The 20,414-nt window shown below is 38.5% G+C and overlaps 1 protein-coding gene across 1 annotated transcript; it reads left to right on the plus strand.

Annotated features, from left to right (window-relative positions):
- The first annotated feature begins 290 nt into the window (after nt 1-290).
- Nucleotides 291-16,709, plus strand: LOC143851325 (uncharacterized). Its single transcript, XM_077360713.1, has 7 exons — nt 291-1,139; nt 8,545-8,631; nt 8,720-8,774; nt 9,050-9,100; nt 9,530-9,621; nt 9,708-9,785; nt 16,438-16,709. Exons 2-7 carry the CDS (start codon nt 8,576-8,578, stop codon nt 16,586-16,588), a joined length of 483 nt encoding a protein of 160 aa, XP_077216828.1. The 5' UTR covers nt 291-1,139; nt 8,545-8,575; the 3' UTR covers nt 16,589-16,709.
- The last annotated feature ends 3,705 nt before the right edge of the window (nt 16,710-20,414 follow it).

Here is a 20,414-nt window from a genome sequence, read left to right on the forward strand (position 1 = left end):
AAAAAGAGTGGTCACAAGATATTAAACAGGGGCTGTCCCGAATTAAAGGAGGGCGGTGAATTAGAAATGAGATGGAGTGTCCAAGGAAGGATAAGGGGGTACAAGTATATCATTCCCTATAAAAGAGGGGGCTAATTATCTTAGAGGGGTTTATTCATGTGAGAAATAAGGCTAGTATGTCATTTTCTTTTTGCAGGGGGGTGAATTAACTGCATAGGGGGTTGTCCCAAGGGAAACGAGGGCACGAATTTAACATCTCCCAGTATAAACCAACGACTAGGGTTTAGACTCATTTTTACCCATTTGCAGAGAGGGAGAAAAGGGAGCCGCGGCCATCGTCTCCTCCAACCAATCATCTTCCTTGGCCTCTCCCTTGCCGCCGGTCATCTCCAACCCCATCACTCATTTTCTCAAAACCCAACCTAGCTGAGCAACACCCCCATTGATTCCGGCGAGAATCTCACCGGAATCTGTCCATACTTACCTCATCCAAACCCATCTACAGACAGAGAGATGCAGAGAGATAGAGAGGGGGTTTGATTTAAAAAAATAAAATCTCAAAGCACAGAAAGATAGCAGAGGAAGAAAGGAGGAGAGATCGAAACCCATTTCATATTCTCCGGTGGCTCCTACCGGAATCCGACCCCATCCCCATTGATTCCGGCAAGCTTGCCGGAATCCGATTACCACCTTCTCCATCTACCATCGACCACCTTCTTCCACCTACATCTACACTACCCCCTCCATTAAACCCTCAGCCACCATCTCTGCCCATACCACTAAACCCCTTCCTAATTTCATCAAACCCACTTGGATTCTCCTCCATTTTCAGCCACCACCACCCTATCCCCTGTTTCTGCCCTCAATCCAACCCATTGCTAACCTGAATCCGACCCTCTTCTTCTCCCCAATAGAGAAGCTCATCTTGGCAGCCACCAATGAAATAGCATAGAGTAAGAGAGAGAGAGAAAGGCTTGATTATCCTCTCCGGTCATTTTGCCGGATTCCGTCAGTTTCAACCTTCTCGGGCAAGAATCATCATCTCCGAAAACCTTATTCTCCCGCAACTCCACCGGTGCAGAGCATCTTCTTCCCCACCGCATCCAATCGCCTCCTTGATAATTTTAGTAGTTCCGTAGGTAACTATTCTAACCCTTGTATGGCTGAGATTTTGCACAGAGATCTACTCTGTTTTATGGTATGATAGCAGTAATTCATTAATCTGGTGTTAATCTAGCTCTTGAATTTGAGGTGGCAATCTATTTTTTTGATTAATGAATAGTGGAGAGATGTAGGCTTAATTGATGTGGAAAATCAGATTATTACTCTACTCCAGGTCATGGGTATGAGTAATATCTGATTTCACAGGAGACCCCATGTCGAGGGTCTGATTGTGTTCATTATTTGATCTCGTTTCTTTACCTCATATCGAAGGAATAAATGTTTGAATTATCAGATGATAGGGTGTGTTGTCATTTGGATGGTTATTCCTCTATCAGATCTATCATTTGTATTATTGTTTTCTTGGAAGATTTAAAAAAATCCATGTGGATATGATATTTCTAAAAAAATATATATTTTTGTTTTGGATTTGTAATGGCCCCACAACATAGTGGGTTGAATGCCTTTTCTTGTGAAAGCTAAAAATAAAAAGCATGTTGTTATCACCAAATGTTTGAGTGAATGAAAAATGGATCGCATGTTTCCCTTCACTGATTGGTCTATGATTGTTTCTTTGAAAAATCATAATTTTTCCTGTATATTACTTTATTAAGTTCATCTTGAGGATCGATAGTGATGATGTTGTGATAGTAACTATGTCAGATGGTCTTTAGATCTTACAGTTGTTGAGTGTTTTGTTCAAGGCATGATGGTCATGATCAGTAGTGTATGAGAGTTGTCCCATGGTTACCTTGTCTTCCCAGGCAATTCTCCTTAACTTTCGCAGGAAATAATATCAATCAAACCATCTGTTGTTGAATATATGATTCTCGAATAGGCTTTTCGGGACTAGTTTCATCTTGCTTTTGATCTTTGATCTGTGAGGAGGAGCTTAATTCTTTACTTTAGTTTGGTTTGGATTTGAGGCTCTTAGCATATATTTGATGAAAATGTCTCTTTTCTTGAAAATTGGTGTTTATATCCCCATGTTTCTATAATGACATTAGCCCGCGCGCTCAGAGCCTTACTCTTCTCTTCTTCTCCTGCTCTCCCCTCAGGTCTTGTGTTGACATCTGAGTCTCGTTTCTGAGCCTCTTCCCGTATGCGTGATTTTCATCAGAGTTTCAGATTGTCTCCAACATTTGATCTTTCCATGGGTTTTCAAAAATCTCCCTCTCAGATTTGGGCGATGAAGGCGATAGCCCAAGCCCATCCTTTAGAGGGCCTACCTTGTCATGATGATACCCTCTGTCCTCTTTCTCTTTCTTTAGGTAGAGATCTCTTACCTTTTAGGTGCCTTCTAATTGAAGATAACCCTTTCGTTTTGAGGGCGATAGCCCAAGCCCATCCTTAGGGGACTTGCTCAGTCCTAGTAACTTTCCCCTCTTTCGCTTAGTAGGCTAGCCCAGCCCTTTAGACATGCTTAGACATTAGACATTAGTAACCTATCATTTAGAGGACTTGTCAAGTCCCAGTAGCTTTTCTCATTTCTCTTTTTAGAAGACTTGTCTAGTCTTCTATGTCCCCTTAAATATTAGAACCAATCATCTAAAGCCCATCCATTAGGGAGACAAGTTGTGTTTTAGCAGAAAAATCAAACCCTTTGGAGACGGGCTTTGTCACATTAGCGAGTTACCCACAGGAGACTATCCAAGTCTCGAGTGGAGCCCCTCTACTAGTTGCCTGATCCTTCCATCATTGCACGGGCAATGATAAGGATACTTGGAGCCCACCTTTGTGTATAGGAGGCATGCCTTGCCTCATTTATAGAGCCTCTATTTGGAGACTAGCCTTGTTTCATTTAGAGAGTTTCCTCTTTAGGAGGCTTACCTAGCCTCATGTTAGAGCCCCCCTTTCTTCTAGAAAGAGCCTTTGACTTATTTACCCTCGCATTTTGGTAGTGTTATTAGAGAGTCATTGACTCATTTGCACCCCTTCCTTTAGTGTTTTAGTTAGGAGTTTCTCTTTTAGAGTTGTTATCATTCATTTTGATTAGAGACTAACTCAGTCTTATTAGAGCTTTGCTCGTTTGAGATCTTAGATTCGTTTTCTCTGTTCTTGGGACACTTCTTTACGTGTTGTGGTTTGTCTCTTTGAGACGCTAGTTGTTTGTTCGGGGTTTCCCCTTTAGCTTTAGGGCTTTGCTCTAGTTTGTAGTTGTACTTGCATGTTTCCTTTAAGAGTGAAAACATCTAAAGATCCAAAAGCATTGGAATATTTTAAAATTAAAAAAATATTAGAAATTTAAAACTCAAAAACATTTGAAAACTTTAAAAATATAAAAAACATTTGAAAAATATTAAAACCCTTAAATCATTTGGAGAAGTTAAGTTTTTGTGGGCGTAGTTAGGAAGTTTCATTTCAAACTACGTTGGCTTGATCCTCTTCCACGAGGTACGTAGTGCAGCTTGGGATCTTTATCCCAAGTCCAGCCAAACTTTTGTAAATAATATTTTAAACCTTTTTGAATAAATAACTTTACAGCCTTAATTTCAAAAAGATCTTCCTCTAGAGTTAGGACTTTGTCCTAGATAGAATTTTTTTTAGAGTTAGGGTTTAGCCTTTGATTTGTTGTGTGCTTGTTTGTGATTGCTTTAGAGTTAGGTGTTTGTCTTAGAGTTATAGGAGCGCCTCCGTCCGGTCAGTTGGCGATTCACATCGCCGACTGATGACTAGAATATGATGCGTTAGTCCACCCTTTGTTTTCCTCAGGGCATACAGCCTAGTTACACGTAGGTTGTAGGAATCACCTGCATTAGCTTAAAGCTAACTTGCATTTAGTTAGGGCATATAAGGTGTCCTAAAATCCACAATTCACTGAAATCTAAATGATCTTTCAAAAAGCTTTAAGAACTAGTCCGGTTTTTTAGGTCGAGTATAGGATAAATGTCTAGGTATCTTAGGCATCCTAGTTTAGAATAGGCGCGAAGAACTACGTTGCCTTGATTCTCGTAGAGGCGGGGATACGTAGGCTTCTTTGTATGAACATCAGACCATCCAAGGACTCGGGCTAAATCGTTTAGAGTCTTAGGATTTGTTGTGTTGTTATATTGTTTATTTTGTTGTGTTTTCTTACTTTCTTGTGCGGACCCTATACCTGTAGCTATAGCATGCATGTGTTTGTTCACCAGAACTTATATACCAATTAGGCATGTCACTCATAACCTAGTTGTCATTAGGTGAGACATCTTTTTATTTTATTTTGTGTGTGCTTATTATTTTATCCCTTGGTCATGCATGATTAGGTAGACGTCTTCCCGGGGATATTTTGTTCCCATTTCACATGTTTTTGCCCAAAATTCTTTGGAGTTAATGAAAATGGCATAAGAGACCAAGTGCTTGCACTCGGACGAATTTGGGGTGCTCTTCGGACCTTCTCCATTCGTAATCAGGCACGAGCCCATATATATTTCTGGTTATCCATTGCGCAGAGGCTTTGATTTTGGGGTTCCATGGCCTATCCATGGATGACGACTCTGAGTTATTTTAGGTGCGTCTTGGTTTCGAGCCTTGGCTCCGGATCAAGAGGTATCTCTTTCTTTTTATATCGCCACTCATGCTATGCTATGAGGGTGGCACCGTTTCGAGAGTTCCTTGGTAGAGCTCTCCTTCAGGTTGTGGAGATCTTTGAGGATTGTAGGGGACCTCGCGTCCCTCGCCGCACCTCTCTCTCAGGATCGGGGTCCACGGGCTGGCGACTCTGCTGGAGAGTTCTTGAAACATTGCCTAACTCTAATAAAATGCCATTTTTACTAACTTTGGACAAAATTGGGCTAAAATCATTTTAAATGGGAACTCTATCGTTAGAATCCAGGGGCACCAGATATGTGCATAAATAAAACGAGAGTTTCACACACTGCACATCATATGTTATCATATTGTTTATTCTTTATTTCTTTCATTGTTTTTCATTATTATTGGCTCTACGAAAATAGATACAGTGCGTACCAGACTGGGAGGTCATTACCCTGACAGAACTGCTAGATCTATTTTCAAGCTATGCGCCGGTGCTGCAGTCGTAGACATTGGGCGTACTTTTGTCTACAGTAAGAAGTAGTTTATAGTGTTTATAAGTGGTTTATATAGGGTAAGCAGTGGTTTAGAGTGTTTACAAGTGGTTTATATAGGGTAAACAGTGGTTTATACAAACCTAGCAATGGTTTATAGTGTTTATATGTGGTTTATATAGGCTTATCAGTTATTTAAAGTGTTTATAAGTGGTTTATACAGGATAAACAGTAGTTTATATGTTTATAAGTGGTTTATATAGTGTAAGCAGTGGTTTAAAGTGTTTGCAAGTGGTTTATATAGGATAAACAGTGGTTTAGGGTGTTCATAAGTGTTTTATATAAGCCTAGCAGTGGTTTAGAGGGTTTATCAGTGTATAATATATAGTAAACAATGGTTTAGACAATGGTTTAGAGTATTTATAAGTTGTTTATATAAGCCTAACAGTGGTTTAGATTGTTTATAACTGGTTTATATAGGATTAACAGTGGTTTATAGTGTTTATAAGTTGTTTATACAGTGTTTGTAAGTGGTTTATATAGGGGTAAGCAGTGGTTTAGAGTATTTACAAGTGGTTTATATAGGGTAAACAGTGGTTTAGAGTGTTTATAAGTTATTTATACAGTGTAAGCAGTGTTTTATAGTGTTTGTAAGTGGTTTATATTGGGGTAAGCAGTGGTTTAGAGTTTTACAAGTGGTTTATATAGGGTAAACAGTGGTTTATATAAGCCTAGAATGGTTTAGAGTATTTATAATTGGTTTATATAGGCTTGCCAGTGGTTTAGAGTCTTTATAAGTGGTTTATACAGGGTAAGCAGTATTTTATAGTGTTTATAAGTGGTTTATATAGGGTAAGCAGTTGTTTAGAGTGTTTACAAGTAGTTTATATAGGGTAAACAATGGTTTAGAGTGTTTATAAGTGGTTCATATAAGCGTAGCAGTGGTTTAGAGGGTTTATAAGTGTATAATATATGGTAAAAATGGTTTAGACTGTTTATAAGTGGTTTATATAAGACTAGCAGTGGTTTAGAGTGTTTATAAGTGGTTTATATAGGCTTAGCAGTGGTTTAGAGTGTTTATAAGTTATTGACACAGTGTAAACAGTAGTTTATAGTGTTTGTAAGTGGTTTATAAAGGTGTAAACAGTGCTTTAAAGTATTTATAAGTGATTTATATAAGCTAAACAGTGGTTTAAAGTGTTTGTAAGTGGTTTATATAGGCTTAACAATGGTTTATAGTGTTTATAAGTTGTTTATACAGTCTAAGCAGTGATTTATAATGTTTGTAAGTGGTTTATATAGGGGTAAGCAGTGGTTTAGAGTATTTACAAGTGGTTTATATAGCGTAAACAGTGGTTTAGAGTGTCTGTAAGTGGTTTATATAGGAATAGCAGTGGTTTTAGAGTGTTTATAAGTTGTTTATTTAGGATTACCAATGGTTTTGGGTAAAAAAGACGGTTTGGAGGAAGATGATGGATTAGGGTTAGATTTTGAGGAATTTTGAGGAAAAATGGTTAATGGAGTTAGGGTTTGGAAAGGGTTTGAGAGAGAAGGGAAAAAGAATGAAAAATAGAAGGGGCAATTGAAAAAAAATTGCACGTTCCAGGGCTTTAAACGTGCCTGGAACAGTTCTCGGCATTTCGAGAACTTTTTTTTTCTAACTGTGATGTTTGCTGTGGAATTCCGAGAGAAAAGCTCGGACTTCCGAACAATTTTTTTTTTTTACTGTGTTACACTGCGGAATTTCGAGAGGAAATCTCGGAGTTCCGAGAAATTTTTTTTCTCAGAGATTTGCCGGTGAGATTTGCAGAGGGAGAGAGAGAGAGAGAGAGAGAGAGAGAGAGAGAGAGAGAGAGAGAGTTTCCGGAAAATTTCCACCGGCAAGGGGTATTTGCAGCGAGAGAGAGAGAGAGAGAGTTGCCAGAAATTTCTGCTGGCAAGGAGTATTTGCAGAGAGAGAGAGAGAGAGAGAGAGAGAGAGAGAATGTAAAAAAAGAGAGTAAACTAACGATTTTTACAATGAGGGCATTTTTGTCCCAAACTCATCCAAACGAGTCAATATCACTTCAAATTTGTAATTTAGAAAACACCCCCTTTGCCATGTCATAATCAGTAGAAAGCCCCTTTATTTTTTTTTTAGTCATTTTCCCAAAAAAATTCCGCAGAAATGTTTTTCTTGCTGTCCGTCATTTAAAGGGAGGCTTTTTTGTCAATCCGCCTGATCAAAACCCTATAAAAATCTCTCTCGCACGACTATCCCTTCTCTCGCGCATTTCTCCCTCGCCAGTTTTGCGCCACTCTCGTGCCTTCGTCTCTCTCGATTGTCAGCGAGGTATGTTTCTCTCCCTTCTCAACTTGGGCGCTATGATACTCTGCTGCTTTGAATTTGCTTGCTGATATTCTGTAACTCTTTATCATTATTTTGGGTTTTCCTCTAAGGTGCTCAAGCTTCTTTCAAATCGGTTGAAAGCTTCAATAAAGTACCCTTTAGACCTAATGTAGGACTGTCCATTGTGATTTCAAAACGAAGACTCGTGATTAACGTCTTTTTACATGGGCAATAATTTCAACTCTGAAATCTGGATCGGTGTATTCTGATTACAGGAGTGCTGGAACGAATGTTATTTGCGTCATTTTAGTTCCGTCCCCTTTGAAACGTAGGCTGAATTGTCGCGCACAATCTGTTTGATTAAATGCCCCAATAGAGTTCAGATCGATAGTGTGACCCAACAGTCCTTCCTATTACCTTTGTGTAGCCGGGTACCCATTGTATACCCACCTTAACACATCAGGACATTAATACCCACCATTTTAGTTTCAAAAACAAAAAAATTGGATTTTTTTTTATGACAGTTACCAAACATAATTCTGATCTTTAGAATCAGAATCAAAATGAAAAATAGAATCAAGAAACAATGTCAAAATCAAGAAACGGAATCAGAATTGTTTCCAAACACACCCTAAAACTTCACTTACTGTTAGTGGCTTATTGGAATCTCTCTCTCTCTCTCTCTCTCTCTCTCTCTCTCTCTCCACTGATTTATACCTCACCATTAAAGGCTGAAATGCTGGCAAGAAATATGAGAGATTGTAGTTGTCAGTCTCCAAGTTCAGGAGATTTTCACAAATTTAGGAGATTTTTACTAAGGAAAATGGAAATTTGTTACCTCTATGCAAAATTTAAGTAGGAGATGATTAGATGTGAAACACTAGCCACTATGTAAACACTGACACATTAAAGCAAAACCCACTAAATTAATATTTAAATTATATCAAAAATATAAAAAAACCCTCTGTGGTCCATTCTAGGGTTTTTCTTTCTTTCCTTTTCCACTTATTATATGATATTTCTCTTAAAATGCGCTTTCATTTTCAGGCTTCAAAATTTTTGATTGATCATCTTCTCCATGACTAAGTTTCGAAAGCTTGGTCGCCATGCGGCCCATCGAATGTCGATGCTCAGGTTCTTTCAAATCCATAAAAATCTCCATTTACTCTAAGCCTTTCTCTGTCTTTCCAATTTTAGGGTTTAACTTTGATTGTTTTCACAGGACAATGGTTTCACAGCTGGTGAAGCACGAGCGGATCGAAACGACACTGGCCAAGGTACTTTCACCCCTTCGGATGTTTTATTGTTTTAGGAGGCTTCTAGATCTTTTAATTTGTTTTCTTTTGTTGAGTTTTGAATGTTTTTGGGGTTATTAGGGCGTTCATTTGTGTGAATTTAGTTAGGGTTTGGATTAATAGAGAGCAAAGAAAACGAAAGTTTCTTGTATGAAGGTTTAGTGTTTTTGCTGATAAGGTTTAGGGCATTCTTTGGATGGATTCAAATTGACATTTTGATGGAATCGAGTTAAAATTTGTGGTTGTTTGATTGATAGGCAAAAGAAGTTCGGCGTCTTGCTGATAACATGGTGCAACTTGGGAAAGAGGTATGTATAATCCTCCGAAACTACAAATTTTATTAATAAATGTTTTCTCCTAATTCAATTCAGCTGGTGTATTCTTCAATTTTAAAAATGCAGATCAATTGTGATATCTTTAGACGAGAATGGTTTTATTTTTCAAATTTTTGTTTCTTGCTCAATTACATCAATTAGAATTTTTCTTCTATAATGAAGCAGCTCACTTCAAATATTACATCAATTAGAATTTTTCTTCTATAATGAAGCAGCTCACTTCAAATATTTGGATGAAGATTAATGTTTTCAAAGAAAAATCACCAAATCCATTGTGTGTGTGATAGTTTTCTTCGAAGCAAAGCCCAAATCCAAAGTCATTGTGAAGGTTTATTTCTGGTGGATTGCATTCTTTTGTCTATATTTGTACCACTTACACACTTATGATGTATTGGTTATCAGGGTACTCTTTCGGCTGCAAGACGTGCTGGTGCTTTCGTTCGTGGAGACGATGTGATTCATAAGTTGTTCACAGAGCTGGCTTATCGTTATAAGTAAAAATTTTAACCCATTCATTATCTATCTTATGTCTATCATGTCATTTTTTAGGCTTTGATAGCAATATTTCTTGTCTACACAGAGATCGAGCAGGTGGATACACAAGAGTACTTCGACATCGCATACGAGTAGGTGATGCTGCACCTATGGCTTTTATTGAGTAAGTTTCTATTTGTTTGAGATGATCTCTAGCCTTTTTTTTTTTTTTTGAATGATAAAGAATTTCATTAAGAAAGAAAAGAGAGTACAGAGGCAACAACAGCTTGACCGAGGAGGCCAAGCAAAAATGCCACAAGGAAAAGGAAAAGAAAAATACAGAAATACAACACAAATCATGGGGGCAGATAGTCAAAGAAATGAATGGAGTCGTGCTAGACTCCTTGTCTAGCCGACCGATCTGCCTCTGAGTTAGCTGACCTTCTAACATGAGCATAAGAAATAGATGAGCCCTCCACTGGATCTTTGATCTCATCCATCCATGGCACAAAACACCATGGAGGTAGAAGACTCCCCTTCAATCATCTTATAACATTTAAGGAATCCCCTTCCACAATCACTCTATCCAATAATTGTGCCTTTAGATGCCTTATCCCTTGCAAGACAACTCTAACTTCTGCCTCAGTAGAATCACAAATGCCAATGGGGCCTGAAAATGACCAAGAAGTCACTCCCCTATCATCCTTTAAAAGGTCCCCTATCCTTTTAGGGCCAGGATTCCCGAAGCTTGAACCTTCAAAGTTTAGTTTGAGCTTCCTAGGTTCAGGAAGGGCCCATCTAGAAGAGATGATTTGATGATGCTCCTTGCTATAGCATATCTCATGCCATCCCTGCCATAAATCATATGCAGACATAAATGTAAACACAGGGAGAATTCTGACCCAAAATATGGTCAGAGCTATTACCTTTGCGACCAGGAAATAAGGACTTTTCACCTCACCTCTAAACACTCGGGCATTTATCTCCTTCGCTATAGCATTTCTAGCTGTTTTAAATTTGGAAATCATCTTCTATTGGAACAATGAAAAATTGTATAGGAACTAATTTTTTCAATGAGTTTAGTGATGCAACACCTAGGTCAAACTTTTTTTTTTTAAATGATAGAATTTTTTTAAAAAGAGAAACAAGGGACTGATTAAGGTGGTCACAAGAAAGAAAAAGAGAAAAACTCAAACAGATGCCATGCCTAGTCAAAATTTTATTTGATGTTTGCCATCAAGAAAATACCCCTTGCATACAGCCCAATTTTAGTTGGATATCTGTAGATGTAATGCTAAGCCTACATGGAGCAATTTTGGATAATCAAGATTTCATTTCTCATGTAGCCCATGTATCCACTAAAAGGGACCCATCTTGATGCGAATCCGGTGTTCATAGACTACTTTTCTAGGAAGACTTCCCTATTTAATAGGCTCCAACTCAAATGGGGATTCCTCCCCACCTTATCCCTCAAAACGAAAAGGGGGTTGCCTCCCTAAAATATAGTTGCAACCCCCACCCTAATTGGGTTTTTTTCTTTGCGCGTGTGGAGCCGGTGTTACAGTTTGGAATGAATTGAGATTAGTTGTCATTTTTTTTTTTCATTTTACCTGGTAGCCTTAGTGACAAACCCCCGGGTGCCTAGGCATTAAAACATGAGAAATTTTAAGGAGAACTTAAACACATAGGCCATGTTTGGCAACCGTAAAATCTTTTTTCTTGGAATATTAGCTTACCAAGTGTTTGAGAGAGGGATAGCGAGGGTGGGAGAGGGAGAGAATTGAGAAGGCATTAATAATACCAAATGACAAATATAAATATTACAAAACATAAATAAGGTTTGTAATTGTTCATAATGTTCTCAAATCTGTCATCTCCTACTCTTCATCCTTAACTGATTGTCGCTCCTCATCATCACTACCATTAGCAGCTCCACCTACGCCATATCATTCCTTGTCTTCCTCGTCCACAACAACAGCAGAAGGTTGTTCCACATGGTGCAAACTTAAATCATCTGTAATGGAAAAAAAGCTCTCATCCGGTACCTATTCTATAATATCAAGTGCCTAGGCTGATGGGGTTGCTAGTGCTTAATTTCTTTTTCTTTTTTAAATCCCTATAACAATTTAATAGAAATTCTAATTATTTATAATCAATGTTATCAAAAAAGGTTATTCGTGATATCCCAAAATAAAGGTTATTCCTGGTATCCCAAAATTTGTTCACCAAAGGCTCAAGAAATTCTAATGTTAAAGCAAGGTTATCGAAAAAGGCTATTCCTGGCATCCCAAAATTTGTTCATCAAAGGCTCACTTCAATGGGCCATAAACTACATATTTTAGGCTTCTAAGATTGGAATACATAAAAACTCAAAACAGAACAATAAAGTGCATAAAGAACATCTCTCTCTCTCTCTCTCTCTCTCTCTCTCTTTGAATGGTAGCAACTTTATTAAGAAAAGGATGACCGATATGGTCAGAACAATACAACCATGCAAGACAGACTCAAGACAGACTGAATTGAAACCAATACATCCAAAAGAAAAAGACAAAAAGAAAAGAAGCTCAAGGAGGGAGAGAGCCGAACAAAGCCAAAGACTCCTTAGATACCCATTCCCTAGCTAGGGAATCAGCCACAGCATTAGCAGATCTCCTAACATGCTGGAAGACAATAGAGTTAAACCCCTCCCAATTTCTCATCTTATCGAAGAAGCGGTCAAATCTCCACGGATGACCATGAGATGCTTTAAGCCACAATAACATTTAGGGAATCTCCTTCCACCACCACTTGGCTTGAGCTACTAACATCCACGAGCAACATTCCTTGATGTACTGCTCGCATCTCAGCCTCATTGGCATCTGCCACGCCAATCAGACCTGAAAAAGTCCAAATCACCTCTCCTGAATCATTCCTCAGAACTCCGTCAGTCCCAGCGGGGCTAGGTTTCCTCACATCAAAGTTTAGCTTTAGGAATCTAGGGGGGAGGAGGAGACCACCTGGGTACAGCTTTTACCTTATGCCCCCTGCTCAAGCATAAATAATAAAGAACATCTCTTAAATCAAAACATTTGCTGAAAGATAAATACATTATATACTATAGTAAACCAAACAATAATATGCTAGCTTATAATGTACCTGAGTAGCTACCCAGATAGCCCTACCGCACCACAGACCAAGGATGTAGTGTTATGTGTTCTTGACCAAGGTACTAGAGCGGTCCACGTTCTAGGTAACATTGATTTAAAGTGTGAGTCTTGGCACGGCACTATACTACTAAAATATACATTTCTTGATATTTCAAGCTATAGTGAACAAACATCAGTTCATTCAATCTCCGTCCCTCCAACATGTTCTTTGTAAAGTGGATGTGCTAACCCGTACGGGTGTGGCTCTTTGGCTTAAAGTCATGGGTATGCTCCCCAGTGACGAGAGTTCGAATCCCCCGGGCTTGCCCAATGCACATGGTTTTCGGGTGATTGCGCGCATCCGTAGGGAATTGTCCTGCCCTAAAAATTGGGGTGGGATACCCTATGTCATAAAAAAAAATAAAGTGGATGTGCTTGAAATTACTCTAGTTTCTTTCACATCATGTCGAATGTGGATTGCCGTAGCCATGTCGAAGTCACTTGATGCTTTGTGATGCTCCTCAATGTGAGGATTGATTATATCCTATGTTGTCGGTTTAGTACCGATTTGTCTATGCAATCCACTAAGCCTTGGCTATCTCTTTATGCTTGGAGAAGGTGGGGCTCAGAAATAAACCCCGGTTAAGGAAGTGACCCTCTGCATGTTTGGGACTGTGGGTTGTCACACGAGATTCACGCCAACAAACAAACTCGTCGATCGAGAGGGCTCGTTGGGAAGGGGTTATAGCGGGCTAACAGGGTTGTGTTAAAGTATAAAAGATTTAATAACACCTTCTCCAACAGCTTAAGTTTTTGGAGTAATTGGTTGTTTCACATGGTATCAACGCAAAGGTCTTCGGTTCAAACCTTCTTGATAGTAAAAATCCACATGCAATGGCCAAACCCAAAAGAGGGGCCACATTTTTCACATTTAGGCCAAACCTAAAAAGAGGAGCCACACGTGAGGGGGAGTGTTAAAGTATAAAAGATTTAATAACACCTTCTCCAACAGCTTAAGCTTTTGGAGTAAGTGGTTGTTTCACAGTAGTGTGCCCCCCTTTTTTGTTGATCTTGTTCTACCCTACGTGTACTAATGGAGGGCCCCTCAAGCCTTTCTAATGGTTCTCTGAGTAAGTTGACTTTGGAGGCCAGTTGTTGCTGATTTATCCACTTGGAAAGAAAGATTCAATTTGCAGATTGGCAGGTTTTGGAAGTCGAGAGGGAAATGGATGAGGCGGGTAGCCGGATCTCGTTACCCCTTTCCCGAACATATGTTCGTTACGTAATAGGGCAGTTCTCTTCCTCGACTTAATTTGACAGACATACCTATTTGATAGGATGAGAAGAAGAGGTGCTGCCCTCTTTTCTTTCTTTTTTTTAAATGGCGGCCGCCCTCTTTTCTTTTCCCCACCAATTTTTATTTACATTCACAACTTTATTTTTTGGGGTGTATGGCTCAGTTGGTAAAGCATCGAGATTTTAACCAAATAGTCACAAGCGGTGTTTTAAATTTCGGTTTTGGTCATCAGCGAAACGGAATCATTTCAGTTCCGGTATGAAATTTCGACCAAAATCTTATAAAATCACGGAAACATTTCGGTACGAAATCATGACCAAAATTCAAGTAAGATTCTTCACCACTAGTTTTTCTTTTATCTTTTATCTTTTTTTAGGAATATCTTATAGGAATCTTGTTGTCTTCTCTTTTCTGCGAGTGAAGTTGATTTTTGTCAGGGGTTCTCTCAAATTTGCTTTTTTATCTGAAAAGTTGCATGTTTTGCATTTTTTGACTGCAATTTCAGGCGAAATTCCCAAATTTCTTGAGAAATTCCAAAATTTCGAGTGAAATCTTGTATTTTTCCGAAACTAAGTGGATTTTTGTTCTTTCTAGATACTTAATCGCTATGGAACTTTGCCATTGCAGTCGGTTACCCTGTATGCTTCTATATAGAGAGCCTAAATAGAAAATTCCGAGTGTTATTGTATTCTGTTTCCATTTTGCAGCAAAATTCTAGCATTCAAAGGAATAAATAAATTATGAATCCCATTTTTCTGCCAATTCGCTCATCTTCACGTGGGCTTGAATTTCTTGACTGATATCAACCACATTGGCATTTGAATATTAGTTATTGTCTTCCTAGAAAAATTCACTAGTCCTACACATTCATCTAGGATCTTCATACACACTTTGGAGCATTAAAGGATCTCATACTTTCCACTCCCATAAACGAATGGTAGGGAAAATTACCCGACTTTCATGTTCTTGAACTCTGCTTGCTAGCTTATAATCTAGCTGTTTATGGGCACATTCATTGTTATTTTTGCGATGCTTATCAGCAACATGTTCCAAATGGGAATGGAATTATTCACTTGGTTTGCAAAAGGTCGCAGTTCTGTTCATGTTAATTATGTTAGAAAAAGGGTCATCCCTCGTAGGGGTATTTTGGTCATTTGACCACTATGTACTTAATTATCTGCTATAATACCCATTATGATGAATGAAGGAATTGAGTTCAAGCTCCCTAAGCCTATCTCTATTTTCTCTCCTCTCTTATGAGTTAGATTATAGCCATTTCTCACAATGTAGCTCTATTGTATAATAATTGCAGAGATGTTGTTGGTAACCAATGTATCTTTTCAGAACTTCCAAACCATTTGGTTGAGAATTTGCAACATTAGGTGACAATAAACTCTTTAACTCTTAAAAGTCATTGCCACATGTCTCAGTAGGGAATTGGTGGAGTTGGTGAGGTCTGTTGCCAAGGGGAGCATTTATGATGTCTTGACAGCTTAGAGTTTGGGCTACACTTCTGCCTCTTTAACTTCATATCATAGTTTTCCATAAGTGAATGGTGACAGAAGGTTATGTAGTAAGCTGAGCTTACAAAAAAAAAAAAGAATTGTATTTGACACTTATCTAACATTTTTGTAGTGATCTTAGATCTATGTAGAATCCTATCACTCCTAGAATATTCTGATGGATTCTGTTGCTCAACAAGCCATCGATAAGACCAATCTATGGTATCATCCATTCTTTACCTTTCGTATGATGCCCATGTTAGCTTTCTTGTTAGTTTTTTTGTTTCCTTTTGGGATGCCCTTTGAGCCTCCCTTTTATGTAAGATGTAGTTCTTTTCAATAAATTGCCTTGTTAGTTACCATTCAAAAAACCAATGTAGCAAGCTGAGTGCAGTTTGCTTTGATGCCGGCTATGCTGTTTAGATGTCATTCAAATTGGTCAGCTGCCTTGCCCCGAGCTCAAAATACCATATCCCACTGATTTTGCATTATCAATTTACAAACTTAATATCATGCCTCACATTGAGTGTTAAATACCTTATGCCACTGATTTTGCAATTTGCAATTTGCAATTATACCTTTTTGAGTCCTATTTGATTGTGTGAAGGCTTTCCAAGCTTCTACTGGGACTTGAGCTTAGTACATGACCACCATTTGGATTCTTGTGATTCCTAGACACTCCACGCCCTAAAATGTAGCCTATTTTTTACTTTTGGGCTATACATGCAGACTTGAATGTGTAGACATCTTCAAAAAGAAAAGAAAAGAAATTTGTATGTGTAGACACTAATCACTGAAAAAATGACGTCCCCTTATAAACACACGTGCTCCACCCATATATGTTCACTTAAACGTGCACACTTACACTGTATTCACTCAATTACCTATGTTGTATTTTCTGTGTTTTTGCAGATTTGTTGACAGAGAACATGAACTTAGAGAGTCGAAACCGGCAACACCGCCACCGCCTCAAAGAGCAGCCATGGATCCGTGGACAAGGTCCCACATGAACCAGCAGTGGGCACCACCTAAAGAGGATGAGAGCTCTGAATCCCCAAGTTAAATGAGTATCCATTGTAGAATAAGCAAATATTAAATTTTGCTTGTCAGTTTTATTGCTTTTTATGTTTTCAAATTTCCATTATTTCTCTCTTTTATAAAATCAATATCAACTTTTGAGAATTCATCTCAGTTAGAGCATTTCTTGGTCTACCAGGGCATGTCATCACTCAGATTGCTGAGTCAATACTCTGCCTATCTTGAGGCCTGGTCTTGAAACTGTTCTGAAATTGCCAGCGCTAGCCTTGGGTCACAAGAATATGGTTGAGGAAGAATCCTGTGTATAGTGTGGCGTATACACTGGATCAAGGTGTATATACAATGATCATTCTTTAGATGATCTTATGGTGATGTGGTTTGCCACTCACTAGAGGTGCAGTAATGGAGGGCGCCCATTTTTATCACCTCACATCTGATGAGGAAAATGATATAGAGCCCCCTCCTTTTTTTTACTTGGGACAGCCCCCTCTAGTGTAAAAGAGAAGTAGAGGGGACTGTCTCAAGTAAATAAGAGAATATCACTTCCCCTCTGATAATTCTACTGTTTGCCGATCATAACTCTCCAGCACATTATAGAAACCTCTATAGATCGGAGGGTTAGGATCATCCTATGGTGTAGAGCCTATTTATGTTGTGCTCCAACAAATGAATGGTTTGGACCTGTAAAGTTGGTGTTAGGAATATACTCACTCCCAGATCTGGACACGTGTCGTAGGACCATCGAATGGTCCTTATTAAATCACCTTTCATTTTCACTTGATAATGGGCTTCACGATCTCACTGCGAAAGTTGTTAGAGATTGAATCTTCTGTTAACTTCCGAACCAGTAAGGAAGAGATATGTAGACCTTCTAGGGGCGATGCCACATGAGAGGAAAGGGGGGCAATTGCCCCCCTTATTTTTTTGGAAAAAAAAAATATGCCTTTATTTTTTAATAATTTTTTAATACTTACCCCCTTTTTTAAAAAATATGCCCCCCTTTCCAATCATCCCTAAGATAGAAAATAAGTTTAAAATTTTAATTTTACCATTTTTATCTCCCTTTTTTGTGCAAAATTTACTATAATTTTTGCCCTCCTGTGCAAAATTTCAGATAGAAATTTTTTCTATCTTAATTTCAAGATAGATAAAAAATTACTATAATTTTTGCCCCCCTTGTGCAAAATTTCTGGCATCGCCCCACTATGATCCTCTTTAAAAAGAGGACTCTCCTGCTCATATGGGGGAAGAGAACGTAAACACTCTGGAAAATTCTAGAGGTGGAGAGAAAGCTTTCTCCAAATGCAAGTTCTTTCATTTCACCACCACCTTCTCCTCCAAGGGTGCTCTAACCGGCAAAAGGATCTACATTGCTAGTTTAGTCATCTTTTCCGTTTTTGCTTTCTTTTGTAACATTGATTTCTAACTAGAGGATGGCTGAGATCTTTCGTAGCTAGAATCTTTGGGATCTTTCACTTTCTTCTTTAAGTGCAGGAATTTAACGGCGGAACTCTACCAACCACACCATCGTCAGGGAGGAAATTAGTGTTAACAGTGGGCCACACAGTATTTTTCAAAAAATACTGGACTTCACTGAACACACCATATAAACACAGCAATTCCCATTTACTTAAAACAAATTAAATAGAAATTACTTTTCTAGCACAGGTATCACTAGAAATTCGACTTTTCTTCCTTTCCAAGTTAATAAAAAAAGGGCATAATAAAGCAAAAGCTAATCAAAAAAGAAAAAAAAGATTACCTTTCTCCCGGGCCCACTTTGGCGCCTTCTAGGTGGTGTATGTTTTTAGTTTATGGTGACACGTAAAGCTCAAAAAGGGGATCCCTTTGTGCACGACACAAGAAATAGGCTACTCATTTGAGACTCAAATTTAATTACTTTGCCTTTTGCCCTTTGCCCTTTGCCCTATTTTCTATCAATTATATTATAATCTTTTACCATATTTAATATCATTTTTTTTTGGGAAAATATCATTTCCCTTGTTTTAGGGAAATGATATCCCTAAAAACAAAAATCCGACAAGATTATCTTAATTAATACACAATTGGCAGGAGGTGTCTATCATATTCGGTCCCTTTACAAATGGAAGGGTTAGGACCATCCAAGAGATTATTTTGGAGGCACAACCTATTTGAATGAGAACAATGAGATCTTCAAACAAGATCGGCATTCGGCTCCACTGTATTATTGTTATTATTTTGAAACTTTAGTGATTTATTAATGAGGAAGAACTCCAGGGAGTTGGGAGAGCAAAAAGAGCATACAAAAAACAATTAGAAATACAAGTTAAAATTAAACTGAGTGACCCTCTACAGTATCTAATATCTCATTTAGCATCTCAAAGAACCTCTAAGAGGAGAGTGTGTGTGTTTTATCAAGCCATCTGATAACGTTGAGAGAGTCACCCTTCAAGATAATATTATCCAATACTTCTCCAGGATTAGCAATCAATCAAAAAATATGTGTAGGTGCATATGCCATAGAAAATCTCCTATGAGAAATCAGAATACACGGATTACAACGCATTACCAAAAAACATCTCTCTCTCTCTCTCTCCATGTGCATTGCCGCTACACTGTTTTCTAGGTGTAAAAAAGATCTCTTATACCTAGGTTTTTCCACACCTAAAGGAGACTTTCCTAGTTTGGTTCCCAAGCTGGGCATTCAGAAACAACGCAACATTCCCAACAATAAGGTTGCAACTTGGGTCTGGTTTTACTAGACCCGCACCGACCTAACCCGAAAATGCTCTGGGTTTGGTTAAGGGTTATAAACTATAACCCCCAACCCCATACGAACGATATCGAAGAGGCTTGGGGAGGGTCTCATAGTCGGGTCTACGTGTAAGATCTCCTCTTCATATAGTGGAACCACATGATAGTATTTCCATAAGAGGTTAGTTATTGAGTCCAACATGTGCACACTATTATTTGGCCGTTCATCTAGTGGACCCATAATGAGATGTTAATGCATTGTGGACGGGCAAGCAAAATTGCAAATTGGAGTGGCCTTCCAGAGAAAAATCTTGGGCAATACCTTACGCATTTTTCTTTTTAGAAAAAAAAGCCGGCCCAGTGCAAGAGGCTACCGTCATTGCAGGGTCTGGAGAGGGTTAGATGTATGCAGCCTTACCTTTACTTTACAGAAAAAAAAAAAATAGTCCATGTAGAAAAAGAAAATAAAAGACGACTTGACCCAGGAATATATCTCTGATAAGGTTATGAATCATAGGTTTTCCTATAAAAACCAACCCAAAAATACTCGAGATAGTTTCTTCATACAAGATATGTTCTTGGAAAGCCCGGCATAAGTCGCAAACCTACTCAAATATATTTATTTTGTTTTTTTTCTTCTCTCTTCCATACTCAGTTATTACTCACTGGCTGTATGAGATTTTATATGGCGTGTGGCCGTGTAGTACATTTGCACTGTACGGCCCACCACATGGGATTACCGAAACCGTTCATTTGCTGGGCCATAGCGTAAATAGGTTGCCTCCATAAAATCATATCCATAGGTTGATCCTAACCCACAGATCTATAATGTGCTGTTGAATGCACAAGTACATCGGTATTGATGGTACGACAGAAGGACCGCCATAATAGCGATCCATATGTGCTTTTTCTTGGCATAACCTATTTAATTTACGCTGTGGCCCAAACAAATGGACGGTTTGGATCATCATAAGAAGGGGTACTTTTTGAAAAAAGAATAGGTGACCATACAGCCCCACACCATATAAAATATCGCCTTTTACTTTTCCTTTTCTTCCCCCTATAAACACCATACTCTACTGCATTTTACCTTCTATTCTCTCTCTCTCTCTCTC

Source organism: Tasmannia lanceolata, unplaced genomic scaffold (assembly GCF_043159265.1).
Source record: "Tasmannia lanceolata isolate RefF3 unplaced genomic scaffold, GAP_Taslan_0.1 ptg000018l, whole genome shotgun sequence".
Taxonomy (NCBI): Eukaryota; Viridiplantae; Streptophyta; class Magnoliopsida; order Canellales; family Winteraceae; genus Tasmannia; species Tasmannia lanceolata.